Source organism: Bison bison, unplaced genomic scaffold (assembly GCF_000754665.1).
Source record: "Bison bison bison isolate TAMUID 2011002044 unplaced genomic scaffold, Bison_UMD1.0 scf7180017864461, whole genome shotgun sequence".
Classification (NCBI taxonomy): domain Eukaryota; kingdom Metazoa; phylum Chordata; class Mammalia; order Artiodactyla; family Bovidae; genus Bison; species Bison bison.
Window position 1 is genome coordinate 9020351 of NW_011495023.1, and position 16166 is coordinate 9036516.

At 37.6% G+C, this 16166-nt stretch overlaps 1 protein-coding gene across 1 annotated transcript in view; it reads left to right on the forward strand.

Annotated features, from left to right (window-relative positions):
- MYO3A (myosin IIIA) overlaps window positions 1–16166 on the forward strand; it is a 158207-nt gene that overhangs the window by 85706 nt on the left and 56335 nt on the right. Inside the window, exons 16-18 of the mRNA XM_010860064.1 lie at window positions 3470–3596; window positions 8230–8440; window positions 10115–10262. Of these exons, the coding sequence (XP_010858366.1) occupies window positions 3470–3596; window positions 8230–8440; window positions 10115–10262 (486 nt within the window). The remainder of the gene's footprint in view (window positions 1–3469; window positions 3597–8229; window positions 8441–10114; window positions 10263–16166) is intronic.

Consider the following 16166-nt stretch of genomic DNA (forward strand, 5'->3'; position numbering starts at 1 on the left):
CAGGCTGCTTTTACAGCCCCAGAATTTAGAGTCCCCCTTGAGTTCTGAAATACGTTGCTTCTATGTTTCTAGGTGAATGAGCCTGTTGTGGGAAGGAGTGGGTGAGAGCTGTGGGAGCTGTAGGGGACCTGGAAGGCTGTTTTCAGGATCAACCAAGGAGAAATGGCTCCTCTGGAGACCAGAGAAGAATCATTACCATGACTTTCCCAAAGAGTTTTCAGTTTATGCCAGAAGATTAAGAGCTAAATGGACAAGAGGAAAACATACTGTAGACTTATTGACAAGCTAGAATTGAATGCATCCTTAGGTAAATACTTTACTTACAGGAAACCTTGGGCTGAAGTTGAATAACTTTTTGGTTTGGAAGTAGAGGCTCTAGCTCAGCCATATTTATTTTGGATAATTCATTCTTTCCAAAGATTCATGGACTTTGCCTGGAACTTTGACTGTCCACTCTATAAACTGCAGCACAAATCAGGAAACAGTGGTTCTGTGATCTCTAGGCAGAAAGGAGATGATTGGAGACTTTCCCTCTGTTGATGCATTCAATAGCTTTTAGGCTATGAAATGGAAAAAAGAATTCATTTTTAAGATTTCTGAGGGTTTTTAGGGAAGCTTGCTGACTTTGCTCTTAGCTGTAATGTTTTAAAATGAAAAACTTTCTACAGGTGCGACAGATGCATGTTTCTTAAAGGACCAGTGCATAAATCTCATTCTTCTACTGTACCTTCTCAAAAGAAAGAAAAAGAAGGAGGAGGAGGGGAATAAGCAGAAGTAGCAGCCAAGGTTAACAGAGTGATTACATTGATACGTAAGGACAGGACAGTTTGCTTGATCAATTACAGGCTTTGCTGGAGATTTGGGACAAAAATGATGAGGACAGAATGGAGTTGAACAATTGAGAGAGTACTAAGATTATAGAACTCACTGTGGATATTTCATGTGAAGAGTGGTGTGGTTTGTGCCCTTTTGTAACCATGAGGTCTGGGTAGTGGACATCATATGACACTAAAAACTGTGCTGTCAACCTTACCTGACTACCTTTTGGGAACAATACTAATCTGACCTGAACATTTGGAGTTAGAGATGATCCTGATAAACACATTTCCTAATAAAATAAGCATTTTTATTACTAGTGAAATTAGTGTATTTATAGGTGGTTCAAGGACTTATAGGTGGACAGTCCCTGACTGGGAAGGCATGAATTTCAGCCATTTTCCAAATGACATGTGGCTGCCACCCAGAGATTTCAGACAAGCCATGAGAGACATTCCAGGTGATTCCACATGCACACCCTGTTCCAGGCTTAGTCCAATTCTTTGTGACCCTATGGACTGTAGCCTGCCAGGCTCCTCTATCCAGGGGATTCTTCAGGTAGGAATACTGAAGTGGGTTGCCATTTCTTCCTCCAAGAGATCTTCCTTACCCAGGGATCTAACCTGCGTCTCTTTTGTTTCCTGAATTGGCAGTCAGGTTCTTTACCACTAGCTCCGTCTGGGATGCCCCTCCCCTCTCCCTAACCTCCCCAGAACTGTGCCATCACCCACAGCTTGTAAGTATGGAGACAAGTCAGTTTAAGCAGTAGGGGGTATCCTGGCGCGTAAAGCAGAAGAGGATGCAATGAATAAAGAAAAAAAGCAGTGTCCACTCTTGTCTCCAATCTTTGGTCATAATATGAATGTAGCAAGTGGTCGATGCCCCTTTGGACTGTGGTCTGGCTCTGTTGGTTGCCTGGTTAGGGGGAAACAGAAGAGGTTAACTGGGTCTCAGAGCATCCTCCAGACTGGAAGCATGTTGTCCACCTAGCAAGCAGCTTCTGCCGCCAACCCAAAGCTGGGCTTCTTTGTAGCTCTCTTTCCTGCTTTGCATCATCAGAGGAACTTATCTTTTTACCAGTTCCTTCCCCCAGAGGTTGCTATCTTAGAAGCAGGGTATCAGTTTTAATTGGTTTATTGGTTTGTTTACTTCCAAGTCCGAGTCATTAGAGGCAATGTTTCAGTTGTATTTGCCTCAACTGCTTTCCGTTGCCTGGCAGAGCAGTGTTTAGTCACATTACAAGGATACGAGTCTAGCAGTCAGCGTCTAGTGACAAATATAATTCATTTATGTAAAACTGCAGGTTTCAGCTTAAACATATCAGTGTTTATTGAATATCCAAGCACACAGCTTAGGAGGAATGAAAATATAACATCTGTTTCTGGAGCTGAAGCACAATTACTGCTAAGTATTTTTGAAGATTTTTAGTCCAGTTCAAGGTGACCCTCCTAGAAGGTACTGCTCTCCCACCTAGAAGCAGAGCCTCCAAGAGTTAACAATACAGACTGTCCTGGATGGGACATAGTGGAATTAAACTGAGTGGGTGTTCACTTCCTTTTTATCTCACTCCTGACTTTTTTTTTTATGTAATCTCACTGGCTTTTTTGGATGTGTCCTTTGTCCGTAGCTGCTTCAACTTCATCTTGAAAAGAGGCAACTTGCAAAATAAAATTAAATGGCTTGATTTTCATATCCTGTAAGCACAGCTTGCTGCCTTTCACAATTTTGGTGACTCTCCGATGGAGAGAATGTTTCTCTCTCTCTCTCCCTGTTTCCTTCTGTCTCTGTCCTGATCTTTCTCTGATTGGTGTTGACAGCACCCATGGTGTATGTGTCCCTTTAAATATCCCTGGGATTTAGTTTACTTGTGCATTTGTGATTCAGCACACGCCAGGCAAATTGACAGGCGAATCAAAATATTCTCTAAAAATAGCACAAATTAGAAAACTCTAAAACTTTTAAAAACACGTGATTCCCTAAGCCATTTTCTTGCCATAGCTTTAAAATAAATGATTAGCAGTTTTATGAGTCAACTCATTTAGAGGCAATTTTTATCATGTCATGACAGGAATTTTATTTGTCTCCTTTTGCACAGAGTCATATGTCTTTTGTCAAAGATGAGAATGCCTTTTCTCCCCCCTGCTTTAAGTTTCCTTATATTTTTTATGACAGTCTAAAATCATAATATAGTACATTTTCTTTGGATTATCAGTTGTGGGCTTCCAAATGACAAAATAATATTTGTGAAGTAAATTTTAAAATATTTTAAAGCATCACACAAAGTGGTGAATTTCTATGAAACATTTTATTTTTAAAAATTGGTTTTAGTCAGAATGGGAGGGGCATGAAAGTCCCATTTAGTTAGTCATTTCATAATAATTTGAAAATAATAATTTGGTACCTAGTTGTCTTCATTCAACATTATAAAAAGTTATAGTTCTTGAACGTCGCAATTCAGCCAGCATTGATGATTTGAACAGAATGAGAGGACCAGGGAAGCCAGTTGGCTTCTCTTAGTTCGGCATCATCGTCCATGGGATGACCTTGTTATGCTGGAGCCTGTAGATACTTCCCTGGTCTGTCTGCAGCCACAGTCACTGCTTTGCTGTTCTCAAGGTGAGAGGGCTGCTAACCTTTCCATGCTGTATTTCAGCAACTTGGAAGTATATACAGTATACTGGCTGCAATCTTGAACGTTGGAAACATTGAATTTTCTTCTGTGGCAACTGAACACCAGATTGACAAGAGCCACATTTCGAATCATGCAGCTCTGGAGAATTGTGAGTTTTATTATCTTCCATTCAAAACTGAACTCCTAAGAAACATCTGATGACATGGTGAGAGTGTCACATCGGGGCAGTTGTACGTTTATGGAACCCTAAAAAAGAATACTCAGATTCAATTTGCATCAAGTGAAGTTTCCAGAGTCCACTGTTTAAAACAGATCTTCGTGTCTACAAATTAGCCAATTACTATAGGAAACATTTCTAAAGACTAGGCTTTCGTGACTATTTTAGGAGCTATTTACATTTCAGTGTAAAAGTACAGAAAACGTAATTAAGATTTAGCAAACTGATCTGAAAAAGAGTTGAAGTTGTTATTGTGTAAATTTGACATCTCTGTCATTTATAAGTAATAAAGATCTGAATATTTATTTTTGTACCGAATGGAGTTTTATACATATTCATCTTGGATTGGTTCATTTTGGAGTCATTTTCTATGCAAGTAAAGTACATCATGGTATTTGCTTCAAATCAACTTATATTGACTGAGTTTAATGAATTATTTCAGTAATTTAAAGTTTCTCACTGATACTGTCCTGTGGCAAACTTTTTTTTTTTTAGAATATACCCTATTTTTATTTTTAATATTGGCATATGCCCCACAATTCCAGGTCTGTTAAAGTTTCATTTGTAACCTGGGAAATATGATATAAAACTTAATTTACAGTAAGTCCCCTACATACAAACAAGTTCTGTTCCAAGAGTGCGTTTGTAAGTGCATTCTATTCATAATTCCATCAGAGTTATCTTCAGTTCAGTTCAGTTCAGTTGCTCAGTCGTGTCTGACTCTTTGCGATCCCATGAATTGCAGCACACCAGGCTTCCCTGTCCATCACCAACTCCCGGAGTTCACCCAAACTCATGTCCATCGAGTCGGTGATGCCATCCAGCCATCTCATCCTCTGTCATCCCCTTCTCCTCCTGCCCCCAATCCCTCCCAGCATCAGAGTCTTTTCCAATGAGTCAACTCTTCGCATGAGGTGGCCGAAGTATTGGAGTTCCAGCTTTAGCATCAGTCCTTCCAGTGAACACCCAGGACTGATGTCCTTTAGAAAGGGCTGGTTGGATCTCCTTGCAGTCCAAGGGACTCTCAAGAGTCTTCTCCAACACCACAGTTCAAAAGCATCAATTCTTCGGCGCTCAGCTTTCTTCACAGTCCAACTCTCACATTCATACATGACCACTGGAAAAAATCATAGCCTTGACTAGACGGACCTATGTTGACAAAGTAACGTCTCTGCTTTTGAATATGCTATCTAGGTTGGCCATAACTTTCCTTCCAAAGAGTAAGTGTCTTTTAATTTCATGGCTGCAGTCACCATATACTACATAAAAACAAGCAAAAAATAAAACATTTTAAATCTTACAGTATGGTATCTTGAAAAATACAGCCGTACAGTACAGGAGGCATACATGAGTTGGCACTGAGTGAACAGGCAAGTAGAGTTACTGACTGGAGGAGGGAGATGAGCTGGGAGGCGGTAGGGATGAAGGATCATCAGCAATAGGAGACACAGGGCAAGCTGCAATTTCACTTATGCCTGATGTTGATGGCACAGGTTCTGGTTCCTTTCTGGAATCAGATGCAAGCTCCCATCTTTGAAAGCTTGCAACTTGAAGGTTCATATGTAGGGGACTTACTGTATATATATTTTTTCTGATTTATACTTACTTATGAACAGAATGAGATGTTTTAGGGTGATTTCAGAGAGCTGAATGCCAAACCATCCTGGTCTGAACCTGTCCACAGATCTTTATCATCTTCATCCTACTGAGTCTGGAACCAGCTGGGTAATACAGCAGATGTGTCTGAGGTTGGCATGTAATGATGCAACCTGTCTGTCTTTTCCTATATAAAGAAAACTTAATTGGCCTATACAATATTAGGTTATCGGAAGTGGAAGGAGTAACCAGAAAACACCATGATAAAATTCAAACCTCACTGTCTGATCATATTTAGGTGACTTATCAGCACCAACAGAATGAGCTGCAATAAAGCTATGATGTAGATATAGTACATAAATTACCACCAAACTGAACAATGATTTTGATGATTGACAACCTATTTTTATAGAGCGGGAGATAGTCATATGGGTCACAAAGATTAATATTAATATAGTTAAAATTAATTAAACCACTTTCTGAAACAACCACTCATGGGAAACAGAAATTTTACTAATTTACATGAAAATGATTTATAGTTAAAGATACAAGGAATTATCTGCACATGAAGGCTGTGGCTCTGGATGGTTTTACAGGTGCACAGTTTCAATCAGGCACCAGTTTTGTCCTTTCTCTTCCGAAACTCCCTCCCAAATATGGTCTCTTCTTTTTATCTCCATCATCATTATTCTCATCCAAGACATATCACCTCTCACCTAAACTGAATGACCACCCAGTGGTTCATTCCACCTTAATTCTTGAACTTTTACAGGCTGTTCTTCACAGTTCATTCAGAAATCACCTACCACATGTATTCATGGGATCTCTCAGTCTCCCTCTCCCGCTCCTTGCCCCTCTCCTTTTCCCCACCTCCCTCTATCTTCCCACTTGTACTTCTTGATTAGCTTCTCATTTCCTCTGGATGAAGACCATCAAGATGAGAACTTTGCCTTACAAGGTGTTCTACTTAGCAGTGTATCCCCAGGTAAAATGCCTGCCATGCAGTAGATGCTCAATAGATAAACATGTCAAATGAATGAATAATGGGGGAATAGAAACAACTGTACCAGTCTAAGTAGGAGACATTAATCAGAAACAGAGCTAAGTAGAATTACCGGAAAAGGCATTACAAATCACAAGGGAATCAGTGTTGTAGGGACAGGCAACTGCCTGACCATTTGAAAGACGAGGGGTTTGAATCCTTCTCACACACCACATACAAAGGGAATTCCAAATGTATATCAATATAAATGCAAATAAGTAAATATATAAGTGTACAGGACAAAATGCATTTATATAATCCTGAGATGAGAAAAGACTTGAAGGACTTTATGTGAGAAGATCACACGTAAGTTTTAAGTAGGTATTTGACTACATAAAAATTAAAAGTTTCACCCTAAAAGCAGGAAAATAAATTGCAATGAGATGAACATGAAGAAAAATACTTGCAATGTATATATCAAAGCATTATTCTCTTTAAACTTATAAATCTGTTAGGACAGATGAATATATCAATGAAAAAAGAGGCAGTTTACAAAGTAAGAACAAGTCACTAATAAAAATATGAAAAGAAGAAAGTATTCAGCTTTTCTAGGAACCAAGCACAAATTGAAAGAAGAAAACATTATTTTTAAAAATAATAATCTAAATACAATATTGTAAAGTTAAAAAATAAAATAAAATTAAAAAAATGATAATCTCTGGAGTCTGTGATCTTGTATTGAAGTTATTTATCTTTCATTTAACTGAAATTGGTTCAGAGTTTTTGAAGAGCAGTAGTGTATCTCAACATTATATATATGTTTTACATATATATATATATATATATATACACACACTCACACTCAGAACCAACTGCTAAATTTAGGCAATTTATGTTAAGAAAATAATACAAGACAGGAACACAGATTCATGCCCAAAATATTTATCCTCACATTCTTTACAATTGTGGCCATATGGAAGCAACCTAAGCATCTAACAGTTTTAAAATTGATACATTAAGATATATGTCAGAATATTATGCAGCAAAATAAAATGATGCTAGAAAATACTATTCAACAAAATTGGAAATGCTTAAGATATTAAAATGTATGTGCAGAATAGTGGCAATAAACATGCTCAAGAGGAAAGAAACACAGAATGTTTTCTTTGAAGGTAGGGATTAGGCTCAACAATTTTAGCCACGTAGTCAAGAAATATCTTTTCCCAAGTGCTAAAAGTAAATTTAAAATATTCAAAATATTTTAAAAGGAGAACAACTAATTGGAGAAATTAGCCTATCTGTCATGTAATAGTTTGGTTAAGGATGTTTATTATGTTAAAAGTGAGTTTTGTTCACTGAGTTTAAGTATTATTCATTTAAAAGTTCTCTGATATTTAATTATCATTAAGAATTAAATATTCAGGCAGCAAGTTTTAACAAACTTTAGTCATTGACATATGTAACTGATAAGTAGTATGATAAACATGTATGAATGTTAAAATATTTTATGCTCCCTTGTTTCCATATTGTAAATGTTACTTAAAAGACATTTGTTTGCATATATCCCTTAAGTCTAGGTAACCTTACAATTAATTTCTGTATTTTGAAAATGTGTCTGTATAATCACATTCAAATGATACAGAAGTTTTCATTGTGTTTTTAAATTATTGAACATAACTTAGTGAAATTATGTTTGGCGTAACCTAAACAAGCACTGGCTTGTGCAGTCGGTTGCTCTGTCAGTCAGTTTGGTTTGGGTCGTGCCGTGTTATACGACAGCCTGCAACCAACCAGTGTAGATAAGTGGAGAAAGATAATCAAGAAGAGACATAGAACTCTTATTGAATAGGAGCTTCTTTTTATATTATAAAACACTCACATGCTTATTTCGTGTCATTTAATTAAGACATTTTCATTCTCTGGGGACTGACTTCATTGTCATAAAGTCTTCTAACAACACCTGTTTATTTATTTATTTATTTTTAGCTGCTTCTTTGCTTTGCATTCAAGTAGATGAGCTGCAAGAAGCTCTCACCTCCCACTGTGTGGTCACTAGAGGAGAAACCATCATACGACCCAACACTGTAGAGAAGGCTACTGATGTCAGAGACGCAATGGCTAAAACTTTATATGGACGCTTATTTAGTTGGATAGTCAACCGCATTAATAGCTTACTGAAGCACGAGGCATCACCCAGGTAAAAATCTTCATAGAACATGCTCCCCAAATGTCAAGTGATGTAAATCTGCTTTCTAATTTACTGATTTTTCTATGAGTTCCTTTGAAGATGTTTCTAACTAGTATCATTTAATTATTAAAGTTACATTTCTAGTAGATCTGCTTTATTTCCTAATGATATACCACTTCACTGCACCATGTGACTGTAAAACTTTTAGAACTGCTGGAACAAAAACTGTAGCAATGTGAATAAACATAATAGAAAGTGATTTTTTTAGTGTGACTTCTTACTATCATTTTACATGTTCTTCTAATTAGAAGGTGTACTGTGAAGCTTATATATCATTTTATACTTGCAGAGAATGTCCGTTCAGCAGTTCTTTGTGTTGAGGGGTTGAATTAAAACTTTAAGGCAAAAGAAAGCTTTTTTTTCTTTTTTATTTATTATATTATCTTATTTATTTATTTTTTGGCTGCACTGCATGGCATGTGGGGTCTTTGTTGCCCAACCAGAGATTGAACCTGAACCCCCATGCACTGGAAGTGCAGAGTCTTAACCAGTAGACTACCAGGAAAGTCCTGGAAAACTTTCTATTCATATTTTAACCCAGCAAGGGTATGACCTCCAATGAAATTTGGTTCAGAAATGCTCTAGATAAACTGGTAAGTGACAAGGTACAAGCAGTAGTGTTATGTGACCATAACCAATGTAAAATATAAGATAAATCTATGGCCTGTCTATACACCAGGGATTATGCAGAGATATATCTTTACATTTACATCCACAGCTTTATTCTGTAAATCATACAATCTTTAGAAATTGGTATGTGAAGGACAAGATAGATTTCTACCTTAAGGTCATCTCATTCGCAGCTGCTTACTATGCATAAAAGACCATTTTATACACATTTCAGGCCTGCAATTCATTGTTATTTTTCCATTACAATAAACACCACACCATTCAAACTGTTCAAGCAACTTAAGAACATGGAGTAATAACATTCTTGACTATCTGTTCCTCAAAATCAACGAACAGAGATAACCTTTGTGAAGGAGCAGGGGAAAGAACACATCTGGAATATTGAATTGTAAAATAGTATTTAATTGTATTTTAAAGTATTGTATTATAAAATAAATTAATATATATTTATAACTTTCTCCAGGTTACTGTGAGTTCTGTTTTAAAAATGACAAGTGAATAATTCAAAAACAAATAACCATTCTTTAAGTAAAATATTTTTAGCAGGACGTTTTAATTGTCCTAAAATGAGAGACAAAATGCTCTTTCACAGAGTTTTTGCTTTTCTGGTATGGCTTTTATTGAACAGAGTCATGATGTATTCTGAGTGCTCGGTAGGTTTTCCATGTGATTCATGACTCACTCAGGGCTGTGATTTTTTTCTTTATAAACCTATAGGGCAAAAAGTTTATTTTGTTTAAGTATTCAAGATAGTATGGAAATAGTTTCTGAAGTACGGGGAAAATATTATACTGTCTACATCTTAAAATGAATGCTAGCTACTTTATGTTCTATGGAGGGAAACTTTTTCAGTTAAGAAAATTTTCACTCTTGTGTTCTAATAATATATAGTTTCTTAGCTAAATCACAAAAGTGACTCAGAGATACCCTGCTTTCAATTACCTCCTAAGAAAGTAAATAAAAGCTCAAAATGATACCTCTTTAATTTTCCAGTGTCAATGGTGATGAACTAAGCATTGGCATTCTGGATATATTTGGCTTTGAAAATTTCAAAAAAAATTCCTTTGAGCAGCTGTGCATTAACATTGCAAATGAACAAATTCAGTTTTATTTCAACCAACACGTGTTCACCTGGGAACAGGTGAGTTGAGATGCTTTGTTATATATAGTGTACATGCATGCAGTGTGTGTATTCTGTGGAGAATTGTACTGTGAAGTGGGATCTAAATCATAGATTGAAAGCCTGAAACATTTATTAAAGTCTACAAAAAGATTTCCTTTGCTCCATGCTCCTAGTAAAAACAAAAACAAGCTAAAAAGCTGGTATGCATTTAGTTTGTCTTGATATGTGATGTTGAATGTGCTCCACCAAAAATGGCTGGACTCTTCTCCAAAACTTAGCATATCTGAGCCCTTGCAAACAAAGGAAATTTGGAAATTTAAGTAAGAAGATGTGTCTAGGGATTTCTTTCTGTAGACTGCAAAGCTGAAATTCTGTTTGGAATTTAAATACCCACGTAAAATGCATTAAACTTCAAAATTCCGGTTGCTAAGCAACGGAACACAAGATAATGGATTTGATGTAAACGCCATGAGATGGTAATTTTGTCAGAGTACAATAAGTAATTTATGATTCAGCTTCAAAAATCAGAGTGTTACTTGAACTGCATTTGGCAAAAATGTAATATTAAAATTATTTAGTTAATCAAGCCTAAAAGAAATAGTCATATTTTATATCATTTAGCATGTCATTTTTCCTTTAAGCAATATTATATTGTTGTGTGTTTACTGTTACATGGTTGTGTGTTCAACTTAAAATTGAAGTTTTTGTTTAAATTTGAAATAAACTAGAGGTACATGGATTTTTTTTTAATTCAAAATACTTAGCTTTGTTGCAAATTTACTTTGAAATCACATTTTGAAAACAGTGGTTGCACAGAAAATGTTTAGATTGTGACATTTCTTGGGGCTGAGTTTCTCCACTGTTTACCTGAAACTGTCTTAACATTGTTAATTGGCTCTACCCCAATACAAAATAAAAGTTTTTTTTTTTTTAATAAAAAGGGCAAGAATTTAAAATTTTGTCTGTATTTGCACAGCTCTCATCCACCCCAGATTCTTGTTTCTCTCACCCTCTCCCTTTCACTGCTTCTCCATGCCTCTCCATTAGTGCCATCCTTTAGCTTAGTTATACAATGAAATCTTTTGAAGTCTTTAGAAACAAAACCTTCTTGAGCCTGCTTATGTCTGTAGCCATGGCCCTCTCTCTTCCCTTCACAATCAAGGTCCATGAAAGCATATTCAACATTCACTGTAATATATTGATTTCTTCCCCACCTGGGTACATTGAGTCCATAGCATCTGACTACCGTGTAGGAATGGCCCTTCTTAATCTCATCAGTCACTAAAATCAGAAACATTTTAGTCTCCACGTTGGTCTTTCTGTATCTTCAACCCTGTTGACAGATTCCTATTTCCCTGCGTTGGGCATCCCTAACACGCTTTCTGTTTCTCTTCCTCTTTGATGATTTCCTTTTTTTACTCTTCCTGCACCAACCCGTACATCAGTGGTTCTTAACCGTGGCTGCATCTTAGAATCACTTGGGTAAAATTCCAGTGCCCAGATCCTGTCCCAGTCTATTTAAGTCAGATGTCTCGGGATGAGACTGAGCTATCACTAGTATTTTAAAGGTTCCCAGTCTAGTCCAACTGAGTACAGCCAAGGTTGAGAATTACTGCCCTAAATGCTAGCTCCCAAAAAGTTCTATCCTTGGTATCTTCTAATATTCACTAGGCAAGAATCTATTTCCAATACTTCAGCTACTCCCTATGTCCTAGAGATGCTGCAGTCCCCATCTGTAACCCCATGCCTCTTTGATCCTCCTCCTGCAAGGACAACTTCCAGAACTTGATCCAGAATTGAATTCATTTTTCCCTCCCACTTATATTCTTTCTCAGAGAATGGCATCTCTAACCACCAGCTTACTGAAAAAAAACAGTGAGACTTATATTCTTTTTTAAATATTTATTTGACCGAGCCAAGTCTTAGTTGCTGCAGATCTTCTATTTTAGTTGCGGCATTCAAGAACTTTAGTTGTGATATGCAGACTCTCAGTTGCAACATGTGGGATCTAGTTCCCTGACCAGGGGGTGGAACCCAGGCCCCCTGCACTGGGAGTGTGAAGTCTTAACCACTGAACCTCCAGGGAAGTCCCCATTGAGACTTTTCTTATTCCTTCCTCCTTTATGCTCCAGTAAAAACATGTGACATTTGACAGCACAATATTTGGTTTTTGTTTTTGCTCTCTTTCACTAGGCTGAAAGCTCCTTGAGCAATTATGTATTAATTCTTTTTATATCTTCAGAGCCTGACATAGAGCAAATGCTCAATGAATATTTATTAAATCAATATCATCTTGCTTTAATGATTCACAGTGTTCACAGCATCAATGCTAACCAAAAATTGAAATAAGCAAACTTGTGGCGGCAGGGGGTGATTTGGACTTTTTGATAGGAATCTATTCAGGTTACCTGCTTCATGGGATCTGGTACATCTTCATGCATTTCCTGTCTGCTTAATTAATTAATAATGTGTGTTGGTAGGCTTCTGTTAGTCTTCTCTTTGAGGGATTAAGCTTAGAACCTGGTCTTATTGGAACTAGCCTTTAACCCAGTGTATATCTTTCAACAATTATTTGCTTTTCACTTTTAATAGAATGTTAGTTTATGGTTCACTTTGACTGATAGCCTTGAATTTCATTTATCATCCTAATGCTTTTAATTCTTTTGTGTTTGGGCTTGCACAAATGAAATTCCTGTTACATGACTTTTAAAAAAATATCCTTGAGAGATTTTCAAGACAAAATCAATTCAAAATTGCTCCAGCAAATTAAAAATGCGACTAAAATCCAGGATTATGCAAAGCATTTTGAGGAATTAAGGCCATTCCCAATCCTTTCAAGTGCCATCATGGGGTAAGGACCCCAGAATCCCTACTTCATGATCTTATGGACCAAACACTGGCAGCTGAGTGACCCGGTCAGTGAATTTGTGATCTGGTGGACACAGGAGTAGTCAGGGATTCTGTTGATTTTAACATGTGGGTGCACCTGATTGGGTTTTTTTTTTTTTTTTCCTTTTCCTTTCATTCTGTCACTTCCCTGTGAAGGCAAAATTTATAACTGAGAAATGCTTATGTAGCTGTGTATTGGTTACCACAGATAAAGAGAGCATTTCTACTAAGGGAGGCAGCTTTTTGTAATAGCCCTCACAGTGAGTCTCCATGGTAATTTGTAGCCAAGATTTTGCTTCTTTGGGGTTTGTTTTTGCTTATTTTCCAATTTTCTTCCATGTGGAAGGGAGCTCAACAGTAGGCAAAGAGTGATAGAAAGCTTGAAGTTCTCTTCAAGTCAGAATCAGACTGGTGTTGTAGTGATGGGTTTTGTTCGTTTAATTGTGCACTGTGGTGTAATCATTGTGGTACAGACAAGAAGAAATGATGTCTGTTTCCTAGAAGTTTACAATTCAAATGAAAGAGAATGAATATCAACCATGGATTAGTCCCCCATGGGCATGAGTTTGGATTGGAATAAATGCCATTGTTCTTTAGACTCAATTCTTGTGTGATGCTCCAAAGCATTGTTCTAGAATCCTGAAGATCCACTCTACTTCCTCATATGCCTATTGATGGGGATAAGCTTTCTGATCCATTAGCACATTTTTCTATTAACCAAACTAGAGTTGGTTTTTAAAGTGAGCTATTAATAGTTGTTTCTCTAAAGGATAGGTTTCTATATATAATATGCATATGTGATTCATATATGTACCCATGGGTTTAAAATTAAAAGTCAGAAGTCATTTTATAAGCAGGAAGCTATTTACAGCACATAATGGAAGCAATAAATGCAATAAGTGACTTATCTCAGAGTGTGATGTGTATGAATTTTATCTCCAGCTGTTCATATTCTAAAGTTTAAAGCTTTTGAGGATTTGGATGTGGGCTTCAACACATAATTGTGGCAACTGCAAAGAACAAAAATTCATTAATTATATAGTATCTACATTTTCCACTTTTTTTAGCATCATAAAGTAAAAAGAATCAATCAGCCGATAAAAAATAGACCCCTTATACGTTTCAAATTGTTTTGCTTGCAAAGTGTGAATTTTTATTTTATATCCGGCTTTTCCCCCTGTCACACCACTTGTGTTTAGTGGTAGTGGCATTTGTGTTCTGTGTGCTCTCCAAGGGATAAAGGCCGTTTTATAGGCATTTTCCTTATCGGCATTGACAGCCTATACACTGAAGAAACCCTTGGTATACAACAAATCTTCCTTTATAAATGATTGGCCAAATTTTCGGCTGCTGTTTGAGATCACACCAGATGTTCCTTAAACTTCTCACCTACTGAGTATGGAATACACGCGCACGCGCGTGCATACACACACACACACACTAGTCACTCAGTCGTGTCCAACTCTTTGCTACCCCATGGACTGTAGCCCGCCAGGCTCCTCTGTCCATGGCATCCTCTCGGGCAAGAATACTGGAGTGGGTTGCCTTTCCTTTCTCCAGGGGATCTTTCCGAGGGATCGAACCCAGGTCTCCCGCATTGCAGGAAGATTCTTTACCGTCTGAGCCACTAGGGAAGCCCTGAGTATGGAAGCTGGTACCTAAATGAGTGGATGCACGTGGCGCATCCCTGAAGCCTCTCCTGGCTGTGAGCAAAATGCCTTTTCCCTCTGGCTCTCGAAGGCTGCTTTCTGGACTCCTGGTCCTTCCCACCCCTCACGCATGATGCACACTGTTTCTCTTCCATCAAGGAAGTGGGTCAGCACCCTGCATCAAGGAAGTGGGTCACGCCCTGTGATGTGGGTATGTGTGGTACTTATTTTGATAATATTTTAAAAATATTTTAATTATGATTAAAAATATTGTTGAATGAGATAGACAGTTAGGAGCATAAATCTGTATACAGCTACTATAGTTTTCTACACATGAGGGTAGAGCACAATATTGACAAACTGAAAAACATTTTTTGGTGAAGACTGAAACATGACAGTAAAGGATAAATTGTTTAAGGTGAAAGAGATCCTGGTGTATAGAAAATTACATGTCTGAATTCCTAAATCAAATGTCTCCTTATCCTAAACCAGTGCCTGTCAATGGAATATAAATTTGTTAAAGCCTTTATGGCTTTTAAACACTTTTCAAGGATAGGTACCATATACAAAGAGTGACTAGATGAAACTTCAGTTCAGTTCAGTTCAGTCGCTCAGTTGTGTGCGACTCTTTAGGACCCCATGAATCGCAGCACGCCAGGCCTCCCTGTCCATCACCAACTCCCGGAGTTCACTCAAACTCACATCCATTGAGTTGGTGATGCCGTCCAGCCATCTCATCCTCTGTCGTCCCCTTTTCCTCCTGCCCCCAATCCCTTCCAGCATCAGAGTCTTTTCCAATGAGTCAACTCTTCACATCAGGTGGCCAAAGTACTGGAGTTTCAGCTTTAGCATCATTCCTTCCAAAGAAATCCCAGGGCTGATCTCCTTTAGAATGGACTGGTTGGATCTCCTTGCAGTCCAGGGGACTCTCAAGAGTCTTCTCCAACACCACACTTCAAAAGTAGCAATTCTTCTGCGCTCAACTTTCTTCACAGTCCAACTCTCACATCCACACATGACCACTGGAAAAACCATAGCATTGACTAGACGGACCTTTGTTGGCAAAGTAATGTCTGTGCTTTTCAATATGTTATCTAGGTTGGTCATAACTTTCCTTCCAAGGAGTAAGCATCTTTTAATTTCATGGCTGCAATCACCATCTGCAGTGATTTTGGAGCCCCAAAAAATAAAGTCTGACTTTGTTTCCACTGTTTCCCTATTTCCCATGAAGTGATGGGACCAGATGCCATGATCTTAGTTTTCTGAATGTTGAGCTTTAAGCCAACTTTTTCACTCTCCTCTTTCACTTTCATCAAGAAGCTTTTTAGTTCCTCTTCACTTTCTGCCATAAGGGTGGTGTCATCTGCATATCTGAGGTTATTGA